Source organism: Notechis scutatus, chromosome 1 (genome assembly GCF_049901735.1).
Source record: "Notechis scutatus isolate UNSWTSFEM ecotype Mainland chromosome 1, rNotScu1.2, whole genome shotgun sequence".
NCBI lineage: Eukaryota > Metazoa > Chordata > Lepidosauria > Squamata > Elapidae > Notechis > Notechis scutatus.
In genome coordinates, this window is record NC_142009.1 from 295,473,855 (window position 1) to 295,488,912 (window position 15,058).

General features: G+C 35.9%; 1 protein-coding gene across 1 annotated transcript in view; it reads right to left on the minus strand.

The window, feature by feature from the left end:
- STON2 (stonin 2) overlaps nucleotides 1-15,058 on the minus strand; it is a 90,759-nt gene that overhangs the window by 56,757 nt on the left and 18,944 nt on the right. The window contains exon 4 of the mRNA XM_026664333.2: nucleotides 10,657-10,854. Coding sequence (XP_026520118.2) covers nucleotides 10,657-10,854 — 198 coding nt within the window. The remainder of the gene's footprint in view (nucleotides 1-10,656; nucleotides 10,855-15,058) is intronic.

Genomic DNA, 15,058 nt, shown 5'->3' on the forward strand with positions numbered 1-15,058 from the left:
GTACTAGAATTTCATGTGATCTTGATTCTATCCCCCATTAATGCAGCCTAGGATTGCATTGTCTTACATCCACTCTATAATGAATTATTATATCCACCCTACAAGGAATAGTTAATGTTATATTTAATTACTTTACTCAATCTGTATATTTCCTGACCCCCAACAACTACATAATCACTTATATATCCATAATGGTTTAAATCCCCAAATAGTTTAAACTCTGGGAAGATTCTCAGAAATATAATGTTTAAATCTTTAATAGACTGCTTAAAGGGGAGTGAGATTTTTCTCCCTCCCAGCCTGATGTTGTAATCTAAGCATACTTATTAAGAAAAGGAACCATTGGATTAAAAAGAAGTTGATTATGAAATCAGAGGTAAACATGTTTTAATTTCAGTTTTATGTTTGCCCTGTGTAATAAATTATTTTGGCTTCTGGATGCTTTACATTTACTCTGATGTCAGTCAAGAGTTAAATTGTCTGTTTATCCCACTCAAACACACCTATTAATTTATATCTTTTCCTCAAAATCTCTTTAGGACAGTTCAGGAAATTACAGCAGTGGCTTTTTAAATTTCCATTTCCATGTCTGAGCTATGATAACCATCAGCAAACCTCAAGCATGAGCTAATAAGTGTCTGGGCACTGCTGCCTGGAGCTCCAATTTCAATCAATTGGTTACTTCATCAAAAGCAGCCAGTCCCAAATTCAGCACTTTATTTTCCTTTTTCCTTTTAATTGGTGTTCGAGGTGTTTAATGAGAAGAAAATTAAAAACAGAATTGTGAGGAAATCTAAAAAAAAAAAAAAAAAATCCGCCATTTTCCTTTCCTGAGGACAAATTAAAATGTGTCTTAGATTAAAATAATGAATTTGTCAACCACATTATTAAAAGGATCACAGCCCACAATGTCAACACCAAACAAAATAATGTCTTCTTAGGGTTCTGAATTATTCTTAAGCCCAAATCAGATAAGTTAACATATATTTTTATTTTATGCTCTTTGTAGTATTTCTTCAGCAGTGTCAATATCAATTTTTTCATTACCATTCCTGATTTCAATACAAAGATTCTTACACTTGCATAGCACACCTACTGTAATTTCTCTAAAAGTTCCACTACATTACCATTCTCATTATTATTTTTCTAAATTAAAAGAAGAAAATGCAATTCTGATAAAGAATAACAAAACAGGTGCATCATCGTTTTTCTTTTATAGAGACCAAAGAATGACAACTAAGGTGAATTCAGAGGCAAAAATCACCATTTCAGAAAAAGTCGGAGCAATTCTAAAACATCACAGTTACAAAGCAGAATTAGGTGAAGTAAGATGGACTTGAGACTTTGAATCCTATTCAAATATTGTGATTTATTTGTTGTTCTAACTTGGTAACTTGGGAAAACTATCATAAACTCTCTAAATATTTTAAAAATGGAACATAAAGGTATTAAGAATTGGAGAAAGAAACAGAAAAAGAGGAAGTGCAAACTTGGGAAAAACTGTTCTCTCTTAAATCCATGAAATTATTTTTTTTAAGAATCTACCATACTTTTATTTAAAAGTTTTGAGAAATGGGGGAATAATTCAGAGTAAATTTCAGTGATTTCCCTGCTCTTTTTCAGTTATTGTGTGTTTCACAGTCTTCTAACCACCTGAGAAATAGACAAATTAGACTTAAAGTTTTTGACATTAAGAACTAGATGATACCAAACCTCACAGACACTGGCCTCTGATTAGCCACTTCTGTGTGTCCAATCAATCTCTTGAGCACAGCATATGTGATCTTCCACTGAGTCCCACATCCTGTATTAAGCTTTACAATGGTAACACAAACATCTAGTAGTTTTCTCTCTCTCTCAAATTGCTACAAATAGTAGATATAATTATTCTATTAAAATTGCATGTGCTAAACATACGAAGGGCAGGAGTGCATATCTTTTCCCCCCAGTTCTACTACCTCCACTCGTCCCAGAAATAACTGCTTTTGAAATTAAATGATGATTTAGACTTTTTAATTCTCAAACAAAGACAGAGGAATATTACTCTTCCCCATTCCTTAAAGAGCAGTTCAAATATAAAAATTGGTTAGTGCATATTATAAACAGAAAAAGATTGTAGATAAATAGTGTGTGTGTGAGACAGAGAGAGAGGGGGGGAGAGGGAGAGAAAGAGAGGGAAGGAGGGAGGGAGAAAGAGAGAGAGAGGGAGAGGAGGCTGATTCTCAAATCAACTTACTATGGTACAAAAATAATACCTGGTTTTAAAAGACATATCCTCATAACATGCCTCTACTTTTTAATGTTCTCACTCTAGTCAAGTGGGAAAATGCCTGAAGTTGAAGTGAAGATCTGCCTTGGATCTAGAACAATATTATTTTAATAAACCAGTAAGTGATGGTTACATATCTGACCCAGCAAGGTAAATATAGAGTTAAGTACATTTGCCCTGCATGCTCTAACAAGCATTCAAATACCTATCAGTCTCTCTCACTTGAAGGAAAGTTTGAGCCATTCAGTGAACTGAGATGAATGAAAAATGTTTTATATGTTTTTCTATTCAAAGAAAAGCTACAGGTTGCCAGTACAGCCTTAATTCTGATTGATAGCCTCCACATTTTTTTCTTAATTATATCATTTTCTTTTTATCATTCTTATTTGATGCTCAGCCAGAAGGACTGTTACTATATATACCATATTCTAAGTTGTATTCTACTTAGGTTTTGTCTATTTTAACAATGAAAATTAATCTCTGGTCCAAGCTGTGGCTTTTGCTAATTACTACTATTTCAATAAAGCTTCAGGTATATTCTAGCTGTCTGGTCATGATTATTCTAATGATTGGTATTTTGCTTGGCAATTAGATCAAGCTGCTTATCTCTAGATTTACAATAAGTCAGGTAAACGAAATTACGGAAAGTATAGCAACAAAACGTTCTGATTACTGTTGCTCAGTGGTGGTATTCAGCAGGTTCTGACCAGTTCTGGAGAACTGGTAGCAGAAATTTTGAATAGTTCGGAGAACTGACAAATACCACCTCTGACTGGAGATTTTACAGTATACTGTCCCTGCCATGCCCACAGAACCGGTAATAAAAAATTTTCTGAATCCCACCACTGCTGTTGCTCATGTATCATGAGTTTTCCAGAAAATCCCAAGTCCTATGGAATTTTCCAGACGGTACATAAACTGATATTGCAGATCTAATTATGAATCACCATCCTTCTGATAATCTCATGAAAGGAAATTGTGCATTGGCCAATCAGAAACCTATGAGAAAAGTTACTCATCCTGAAGTGCCCTCAAGTGATCACAAAGTTCAGTTACCCTTGATTATTACAATTTCTTAATTCCTCTTTTGTAATTAGTAGAGTAGCAGTAGATTAATTAACAAGTCTGCAATTTCCAAACCTCATAGGACTAGAGTACCTCTGACAATTATTCCTGGCTCTCATTTGTTCTACCCAAACTCTGGATTATGTAATCAACTGTTTTCATTTCTGTTGGGAAAAAAAGTCTGAATATTTTCCAACACTTACCATGCCAGATGCAATTTGAATTTTAAGTGATTGATATCTAGCTGATCAAATAGTTGGTCTCATTGTGATGCTGCTGCCATTGGGGGAGGGGAAGTACATGATTTTTATGTTGTGGATTTCTAATGTTGTAAGCTGTCCAGAGTCATCTTAGTGTGAATTGGGCAGCCACATAAATTTCAGATCCTCATAGTATACAATATATAATATGCTGCATCTAGATCACTACATAAAATATAAGAACACTTACCCACCCATCCAAAGGCATAAGTGGGGGATTAGATTTTGTGATGAAACTAAATTGTGATTATAAACACTTTTAAACACTTTCATCATTGTAAACATTGATTGCTTCATAGATTACAGCTCTCGCTCTCTCCTACATTCCAAAACTCACCAAAACTGCATCCAGTTTAGGGCACCACAATACTAAAAAGATGTTGAGATTCTAGAAAGAGTGTAGAGAACAGCAACAAAAAATACTGGGACTGGAGGCTAAAGCTTATAATAACACTTAGCAATAGCACGTAGACTTATATACCACTTCACAAGTGTTTTACAGACTTCTCTAAGCGGTTTACAGAGTCAGCCTGTTGCCCCCAATAATCTGGGTCATCATTTTACCCAGCTCGGAAGGATGGAAGCCTGAGTCAACCTTGAGCCTGGTGAGATTTGAACTGTCAAATTGCAGGCAGGCAGCAGAAGTAGCCTGCAATACTGTACTCTAACTACTGCGCCACCACAGCTCATAATGAACAGTTGTGGGAACTGGGTATGTCTAATCCAGGGGTCCCAAATTTGGCAATTTTAAGACTTGTGGACTTCAACTCCCAGAATTCTCCAGCCAGCATAGCTGGCTAGAGAATTCTGTGAGTTGAAATCCACAAGTCTTAACTTTGCCAAGTTTGGAGACCTTTGGTCTAGTCTAATAAAACGAAGGACTAGGTGTGACATGATAGCAGTCTTCCAAAATTGGACGGGCTGTCACAGGGAGGAGAGAGTCAGCCTATTCTCCAAATCACCTGAGGAAGAACAAGAAGTAGCAGATGGAAGCTAAGAGAGAGTTCAAAGAGAGATCCAATCTAGAATTAATGAGAAATTTCCTGTCAATGAGAACAATTTAATCAGTGGAACAGCTTGTCCTCAGAAGTTGTGGATGCTCTATCACTGGAATTTTTAATAAGCTATTAGACAGCCATTTGTCCAGAATGGTAGGGTTTCCTATTGAGCAGAAGGTTTGTCTAGAAAACCTCCAAGGTTTTTTTTAATAGATTAACAGAGTTGAAAGGGACCTTGTAGGTCATCTAGTCCAACCCCCCCCCAAGCAGGAGACCCTATATCATTTCTGACAAATGGCACTCCAGTCTCTTCTTGAAAGCCTCCAGTGATGAAGCTCCCACAACTTCCAAAGGCAAGCTGTTCCATTAGTTGATTGTTCTCACTGTCAGAAAATTTCTCCTTATTTCTAGGTTGAATCTGTCCTTGATCAGTTTCCATCCATTATTTCTTGTGTGGCCTTCAAGTGCCTTGGGAAATAGTTTGATCCCTTCCTCTCTGTGGCAGCCCCTCAAATATTGGAACACTGCTATCATGTGTCCTTCTCTTCACTAGCCTAGCCATGCCCAGTTCCTGTAACCGTTCTTCATATATTTTAGTCTCCAGTCCCCTAATCATCCTGGTTGCTCTTCTCTGCACTTTTTCTAGAGTCTTAACATCTTTTTTATTGTGTGGTGACCAAAACTGGATGTAGCATTCTAGGTGTGGTCTTAACTTCCAATTCTGTTATTCTGTTTTCTGTATCCCTGGATGTGTAAAATTGGGTAATATTAAAAATATTAAATTGACAACGATTAAGACTTCTGTATATACCTCATATATTAGCTAACTTAGATTCAGATTATAAAATAAGCCAACATTTTCTTTTTTCAGGAAAAAGTGGGAGAATTGCAACAAATTCTGTTAGAACAAATAACCTAACTTTTGAGCCCAACCCTTCTTCTATGGCTCTCTATTCTTTTTATACAAAATCTGCTTCTAATTAGCTCTCTATCATTTAAAATTGCTGCTTCTAAAATTGGTTCTGTAAACCTCCCATCAGTGCTAAACCACATAATTCTGTTTTTTACCAATTATGATCTCATGATTCTTTCCCACACTTTTATGCAACAACCTTAAGTGGCTTTTTTATTTCAGTAAGCAGATCTATCACCACCCCTTTCCTTCCAGTACTCGAGACAGAGCAGGATTTTTGCTTTGTTTTGATGATGGAAAATTACACCTTTGCATGGATAAGTCACTCCAATGGTCAAATTGAAGTGATGTACAATAACACTTACTGTTACTGTTAATTCTCATCTCCATCCACTACAGAAAATACATTAATCACATATTAGATTCATAATAAGGATTTAACATACTGTGATGCTGTGATTATGCACCATAAATATTATTTGGCATATAGTTGTACTTTGCATATGCAGTTGGTCTCTACCCAGGGCTACTTTGCTCTCAGACATAGTTTCAACATTTCTCCATGACTATGATTGTACAATTGCCCTCTTATTCTCAGGGTTTTACAGGGTTAGTTTGCTTTAAGAAAAAAAGAAACCCTCTCCTTTATTTTTCCACTGTACTTTCTTCTGTCCAAAGAAAACTGGTTAAGGAGAGAAATAAGAAATAGCTACTTAATGTATTTGGAGTCCTCTCTATGGAAACAGCTGCAAATATTCTTAGAAGCCGAATTATATGTAGCTAATGATCTTATTCAAACTTTGTACCTATAAAATATTTTTGTAACAAAGAAACTTATTTTATAGTACACAACTTGAAGACAATGAACGTCTATCCTTATGTTGCAAAATGTATCAAGCTTTACTGTACATGAATTTATCACAAAGCAGTGGGATGATCTCCAAAAAAAACCAAAATGCATAGGAATGAACAATTTAATTTCACCAAAATAATTTTTTTAATAAAAGTTTTATTTAAGTTTTCACAAAACATACAAATAAAATATATTTTTTTGAGAACAGCATGACCCCGGCTTATCACTTCTCCATACAGACATAAACTCAATACATATTTATCTTATACATTCTAAACCATATCTTATAACTATTTTCGTATTTTTTTCAATAGTTTCCCTTTCTTTACTTCCTATAGCCTTATTTTAAATTATTTCATCCCTTTCTTAATTCAATTACATATCTTTTTCTAATTTTTAAAATCTTTCTAATCAATGTTTACTTTCGTCTGTCCTGTTTACAATTTCATATTATCTTTTCTCATAAAACAAATTTTCTCCTGTAATTACTATTACTATTTCCCCTTATAACTATTTTCCCCGGAGTGTAACACCTTTGTATCTTTTTTCAAATCTTGTTTAAAAATTTAAGTTACATCTTTACAGTTATAACATTCCTTTTTTAACCTCTATTTTATAACACATAACTATTTTCAATCGAATTCTGTTTGGTACATTCCCTGAAAAGTACACACTAAATTCTTAAAAGAAAAAAGTATATATGTATGTATATCTGTGTATGTATGTATAACAATAGTAAATGGAATAATTATTCTATTCAAGTATAGCTCTACCATATTAATAACAATCTTTTACATTTCTATTTCTTTTAACAAACATTACCTAGTAATATCAGTTGTCTTTCACTTTAATCATCTATATTTCATATTTTACTTATTATTGTCTTTAAATAAAAAACAAAACAATAGTTATTAACAGTAGTCAATAAAATTATTATTCTTATTCAAATTCATCTTGTCAACTGATAAAAATCTTCCATGTTTCTTTTCAGTTTTTTTTTAACTTTCTTTTTAAATCATTGAGAGCCTTATTCTCTTTACAAACAAATATTCCATTATACATCAATACAAATTTTTCCTATCACTTTAATCATCTAAACATATTTTCTAACCCTTTTCTATTTCTAATATAACAATGCTATCCTATGCACCCTTGCAGAATCCTCTCCTTAAGTTAAATTTTAACCATTGTCTCTGTCTTTTAAATAGGTTTATACCTTTAATTCTTGTACGCTTTTCCTGTACCTTTATATCTTGTTTCTCTCCTTTGTAGCTTCTTTTCCTTTCCCTCTTCCCTCTCTTCTTCTCCCCCCCGCCTTTCCCTTTTCTATCTGATTCTCCCTTCTGTGATCCTCCTTTCTGCTTCTTCCTGATATTATGATTGCTTTTCAAATTACTCTTTTTTTTGGTTGTTGCTTCAATGCTTAAGTTTTTAACTCCCTTTCCCCCTTTCCTTTTTTACCCCACTTAAAGTTGCTTGGTCATTAAAGATGGCTTCTTCTTTATCCCGGCCTTCTTGTTCTGCCAGTGTTTCATAGTTCAAAATCTCCATTTCTAAAAATTGAAATATGAAGCCAAAAGATCCTCTTCCCTCGTGTGCTTCTTCTTTTTGTTCTTTGTTTCATTTTTAACTCTTCAAGGAGTGATGCCATTTTAAAAAAAATTAAACAACCTCCAATTGATTTTATTTTGTTTCATTAGGATCCACCATCCAAAATTCCAGGAATCATCCAATAATCCAAAACTGTTTCTTGCTTCTTTTCTCACTTTCTCTTTCCAGGAGCTTTATTGTCTTGTAACAAAGTTTCAGCTACAATGTATCTTTTGCAAGCCTTAAAATTCCAGTATCGTTTTTTTTAAGTTCCAGGTGGTTTCCTCTGTTTTCCAGATTCCACCCTCTTGTTTCCTTTTTCCCTCCTCTGCTTTCTTTCTTTTTTCTTAAGAAAATTTTTAAATTATCCAAGAGTCTTTATTCATTTGATACTTTATTTTCAGCTAGAAATAGCCTATTAATGTCAAAGTGGATTAGTATCAATTTCTTATTCGAATCTCTTCTTCTTAACATTCCAAATCAATTAAAACTGTCAATGTGAGAGGAAGAAAAGCCAATTCTGTTTCCTTTCCCTTTCTTTTTAGCCGCTTAAGATCTTTTTTAGGAATAGTATTAGTCTTTAAAGTTCAGGTTCCAGGTACCTTAAATCAGTGGTCGCTAACCAGAGCACACACCCCCAAGCAATTAATCCAGGCTGTGCAGAAACACAAGGCTGCTCAGCCCACATGGCCCATGGGAACCCTCCCTGCCCACTCACTCGTTACCCGTGGGTAACTACATCTTGTCTGTTAAGTTGCCATTTTTCCTTTTTCTGACCATCATCTGTTCTGCTATGCTGGGAGATTTAGATTAGCTAGGAAGCAGGAAATGGTTGGATTTCTTGCTTTCTAGCTAAGCAGAGCCGAACTTCCTTTAGGACTGAAGGTTTGCTTGCAAGCAAATTCAGTGCAGACTTACGGCAAGCAAATTTGAGAGACTGAGCTAGCCGATAGCAGATAGATAGATCACTGTATGATTCTGTGAGCAACTCAAACTGCCTGCCTACTTTGCCTGATTTTGGATAAAAGTTGCTCTTTTTTATAAAAAATTCAATATTTATGTAAATATTTTATATTTACATACAAGCCATGTGCAGCCAGTCACATGACCACCAAGCCACACCCACAAATTAGGCCACACCCACAGAACCAGTTAGTGGTCCCTGGGATCTAAAATTATGAGTTTGGTGGTCCCTGAGGTCCAAAAGGTTGGCAACCCCTGCTTTAAATAGATGTTCTCCACTCAACCCGGTCAGTCAAGCTTTCTCCTTTAAACTTCCTCCTGCACAATCTTGTCCGGTCGGGTTCTTCTTTGAGGTGGCCATTTCTGACCACCGCTGCAACCGCCTTTGGGAAAGGGAGTAATGGCCAGCCGAGGAGGAGAGATGCGACTCTCCTCAACCTAGCTGACGGCTCCCCCTTCTTCGCCACCTCTACAGGGTGGCTTCAGCCCCGAATCCGAGCGGCTCAGGGTGCTCCAGCGGCGAGCACGGATCAAAACCATGCACGATTGTGGATTTCGGTCCATCGCCGAAGAAGCCCGAACTGGAAGAGTAATTTCACCAAAATATTGACGGGCATTATATGTATGGCTTAAGGTGAGCATCTTCCTATTTTGATAACATACCAGGCATCCAACATTAGAAGTAGTCCTGGGGTTACAACACTGATAGAGACTAGAGTTTCCATCACTAAGCAATGTGTTTGTAAAGCACATGGAACATGACAGTGCTGTTTAGTGATGGCAATTCCACTACAGATGTGTGGAGTGTGGACATAGGTGGGTACAAGTGCAGACAGGAGCATGAATGGGTGTGAATGTAGGCAGGTGAGTGCTACAGAGTACAGGATTCCATTATTGTTACTTATTTGAAATATCAAATCACAATGTTTCCCATCAACATTTTTTTATCTTTATTTCCTACAGCATTCCAACATTAATCTTAGGGTCAGGATAATTTTTTTTGTAGTTTTAAACACCATGCTTTTTTTAAGTAAATGGATATATAGAAATGGAAAACTAAATTAACTGAGACAATGGCAGGAGAAAATTAACTACATGTTTCACAATGCAGTCCCTATATCACTTATTAATGGGGAAAAATCCTATCCTGGTCTAACTGGAAGGGCTGGAGATCCCAAAGGTGCTTTTTCAAAAGGCAACTGGACTTTGGTTTTTTTTCCTTGAAAACATTTTGCTTCTCATCCAAAAAGCTTCTTCAGTTCTGAACTGAACCGAAGAAGTTTCTTAAACGAAATGTTTTCAAAGGAAAAAATAAGAAAATCCAGTTGCCTTTTGAAAAAGCATATGTGGGACAACCATGACCTGAATGACTAAGAGTCTCCATAGACAAGGGATGGAGATCTTTAAAATGTGAAAGAAGCACCAAGACACTGGGACACGGTAAGTAAAACTTCAAGTACATGTCCAACATCCACTACCTCATTACTGGAGTTTGATAACTGGAATAACAGCATCCAGAATATAGGAACAAGACAAACTGGCTTACTTGATGCTGTCTGAAGTATGAGTATTTCCCTATGATGGGAATTCACTGGAAACAGATATCCCGAATTATGTAAGTTTATTCAACAACATTTGGCCAATAAAAGGGAAGAGTATGACTAGAGTTGTCTGGAAGGAGATAACCTATAAATACAATCAATCAATCAATCAATCAATCAATCAATCAATAAAGTGTTTCTTACCAGTTGAGTCTTCAGCGGATGCTCTACCACTAGTCAAATCCTCTGTATTTATTGATTGAAGATCAGTGTAGGAAGGGGTGATACTTGGGCTGCTACTGTGCTCTGAAGTAGTTGTCCAACTGCTCTCTGAAGTAAGAGGTTGTCTCTCTGAATATCCCAAAGGGGGACACATCCAACAAAATATTTTTGGAGATGAGGCTTAAAAGAAAAAATAAGTTTATTACATTTAATGGCATAAAAAGAGCTCCGTATAAAGGGATTATCAAATACAAGAAAGGAATGTGTAGAACATGGAACTTGTGGGTTGCCAGCGGCCTTGTTTCCAGACCAAACGCATTCATTTAGTCCAGATATAGGCAAAATGGGGCTGCTTTTTCCTGGATTAGGAAGAAAAGGCAACTCTTCGGGTACAAATGCTTTAAGAGGAACAGTCAAGAGTTGGCAAAGGTCAGGATTAGCAGCTGTTGAGGAGACATGGAAGTGCTGGAAAGATTAGGAGAAAGTACTGGTGGAATGGGATATTATCAGCGTGGTAGAGGGAGAGAAGGAAAGGATAACTATAAAAAGGTTGTTGAGACTCCAGAAAGAGTACAAAGAAGAGCAACAAAGATGATTTGGGAGCTGGAGGCTAAAACAGATTGCAGGAATTGGCTAGTCTAGTGAAAAGAAGGACTAAAGTGACATGATAGCAGTCTTTGAATATTTGAGGGGCTGCCTCCAAGAAAATTAGGTCAACCCATTGTCCAAAGCACCTGAGACAAGCACAAGAAGAACAGATGGAAACTAATCAATGAGAGAAGCAACCTAGAACTAAGAAGAAATTTCCTGTAAGTGAGAACTATCAACCAGTGGAACAGCTTGCCTTCAGAAGTTATGGGTGCTCCATCACTGGAGGTTTTTAAGAAGAGTTTGGACAGCCATTTGTCTGCAATATTATACGGTTTCCTATTTGGATTGGGGGATGGACTGGAGAACCTCCAGGGTTCCTTTCAACTCTATTATTCTGTTTTGTTATTTTATTGTTCTTTATATTATCACATGCATCCATCCCATCAAACCTAAAGAAGGTCTGGAATGGTATAGGATATCCTACCATGGGCGTGGGTTTGGACAAGAAGACCTCCAAGATTCTTTCCAACCCTATTATTCTATGTTCTTACTCAGATAAATTTTGGCTGACTGCAACTTAACAACTTAATTTATAACAGAGCAATTTCTATTAACTGTGCTGTGTAGTTGCAATATTTAGATAAAGACACAAATCGCGCAGAAATGACAAAGCCAGTTAGATTGGCTAGGAAAAAACGCTGAACTTGGTCATAATGAAAAGTAACAGTCTTTATGACATCAGACAGGAAAGACAGAACAGAGAACAAAGCAGAGCAAAACCAATTCTATTAACACATCAAATTTCTTCTAAGTGATAAGCTTTGGTGTTAGGCAGACTTTACAATTAAACTGAATGCTTCTATAAGTTAAGAGGATTAATATTAACAAAGAAACATGGAACTTAAATGGAGCAATTCTTAACTTCCTGATGTAAGGTGATGTAAGGCCAGATTTATCATGACGATTTGGGATTTATTATGATGACAGAATTATGACTGAATTTAACGTTGCTTTTTCTTAAACATTGTTTTGTTCATTCTGATTTGTTAGTTGCATTCTCATCCTCATCCCACATAGAAATAATAAGTCTAAAATTAGTAATTCTGAATTCTTCTGGAGAAATAACTCTTCTGGAAGGAGATGGGGACAGAAACCTGGAAGTCTGAGGCTTGCTGTAGATCACATTCAAAGTAACCTTTTAATACAGGTTATTCGGTTGCATGCATACAACTTTTATGAACTTTTTTTCCTTTGTAAACAATATCAGACAGTATATATAAAACTTACATATGCATAGACTATATGTTCACACAGGAATGATCTATGCATGAAAAAAGCTAAGAAGATCTGCCTCTTCTTTTATTATCCTTATGTCTGCAGACATTCATCTGTACGTACTCCAAGAATATCTGAATATGGTTATAGTTTCTGCTTGAATGCCATGTTCAAAAAGAAACTACCAATGAGACTATTAAAATCATAGCTATCATTCCATACACCCTGAAATAAAATTCTACCTGGTTTAATTTTTTTTCTAAGAAATTAATCCCACATGTCTCCAGTTATACTGTAACCTTGCAGTGCAATCCTATATTTGAAAGCAAGTTACACTAAAGCAAGACTGGACTTCTGACAATACTTCCAGCAACTCAACTGTAATAAGCTTTTACCCTGTCACCAAATAGTACTTTTAAAATCTCTTCATTTCTAGTTATTGCTTTCTTTCTGTTGCTATTAACCCTGACTTCATATTATAAGTATCAAGTGAGATTTTCCCTATTGTGAATAAGTGTTCCCAAGGATGTGAGATAACTTGCTTGTCACCTGAATTATTTTATCAGGTGGTTATTTACTGGGGCTGTTATTTATCAAACAAAGTCCTTGAGAAGAGTGTAAGCTGCATACTGCAATCAAAACAGATGTTTTCTAACTCTAGTTTTCATGCCTTAGTAAATTTCAGGTTGCAGATCAATCCTTCAATAAATCTATTTGATAGCCAACTAGCTTCTGATCACCCACCCCACCCACAGGAGACAAATAGCTTAAAGGAGATGATCAAAGTAATTTAAGCCCTCATTTAGTTATTTTCTTATCATCCCACTAATACCATACTAGTCATATTCCACATACCATTACTTGTATAACTAGATGAAAACAGGATTTTTTATTTAAGAAAACTAAAGTTAATAAAATATTTTAATCTCAACATTACATATTTTAAAACTGCAAATAATGCTGATAATGCAGCACATGTGTGCAAGAAAAAGGCATCTGTGTCTTAAAAGCAATGAAAAATTTCCTTCTGGCTCTGAGGCTGAAGGCTGGTAAAAAAGAGCTAAAGTTGTTTCTAAATTGGACTCTGTTTCTAAAGCAACAATAAAAAAGAAATAACTGTCTTCGTATTTCAAGTCTGTGAAATTCTCTTTAATCTAGCACAGCTTTTTAAAATATTTCTTTAAAATGCAATAAAAATAATCTGATGTACTGGGATGTAATATTAATTTAGTTCCCCTATTTCTCAACTTAATTATTTTGTTTTAGTAAATATTCCAGAAAGAAGGGTATGTGTGAAACCCAATCCCCTGATGTTATAGTTTTACTGATTAGTTTAAGTGAAAAACATCACTCCATGTAATTGTTTGGAATACAAATCAAAATTCAGATTAGATCTCCTTCTATAACACCTACCACCCATTGTTCTCCTAAAAACCTGTATCATTTGCTACCAAAAACTTAGCAAATAAGGCAACAACCAATGATATGTATGGAAAGTATTTTACAATATACTTGTTTAATATCTGAATGGTACACTGGGCAACATCAATATACATATACTTCTGTAAAATGGGAATGCTTTATATCAAGGCTTAAAAATTTGCTTCCTTTACCAACATGCTTAAGAAATATCCACAGTGCAAGTTGAGTCTTAAACATCCTATGTCAAGTAGTACAGAAACTTCCAAACTTTCCAACTGAAAGAAGCTGAACAATATATTACCATCCCAGTTCCTCATTAATCCAATTAATATCCATTAGGTTGTGAATGCTAATTGAGTGATGATATGAATTCTAATCTAGGACATTGGAGAGTACCAGGTTGATAAAAGGTGATGTAAACCAGTGGTCGCCAACTGGTGGGCTGCGGTGTTTCCGTGAGAAAATTTTGGTGGTCCGCAGAGAAATGTCACCCCCAGAAGCAATTAATCCAGGCTGCGTGGGAACATAAGGTTGCGCCGCCCACATGGCCTGCGGGAACCCTCCCCGCCCATTCACTTCTTACCTGGCAAACTAGCCTGCTAAGTTGCTATTTTTCCCTTTTCTGACCATCAGCTTTGGTGTTAGGCAGACTTTACAATTAAACTGAATGCTTCTATAAGTTAAGAGATTTAGATTAGCTAGAAAACAGGAAATCGTCAGATTTCTTGCTTTCTAGCTAATCTTTAGATCTTTGGCTCTGCTTGTAAGCAGAGCCGAACCTTCCTTAGGACTGAAGCACTGCAGACTCAGCTAGCCGATGGCAGAAACACAGATCTCTAAGTGATTCTGTGATTCTGTGAGCAACTCAATCTGGATGCTTGCTCTGCCTGATTTTGGGTAAAATTGCTCTTTTTTTATTATAAAAAATTCAATATTTACTTACATAGCATGTTGTGAGTTAATTTTGTGAATTTTCTTCCTAGCAAATTTTATGGGTTTGCTTACAAGCAAATTTTATGTGACAGGCTCAGGTAGCCGATCTCACAAAACTCTGAATGAAGCAGTGATTCTGTGAGCAACTCAATCTGCCTGCCTG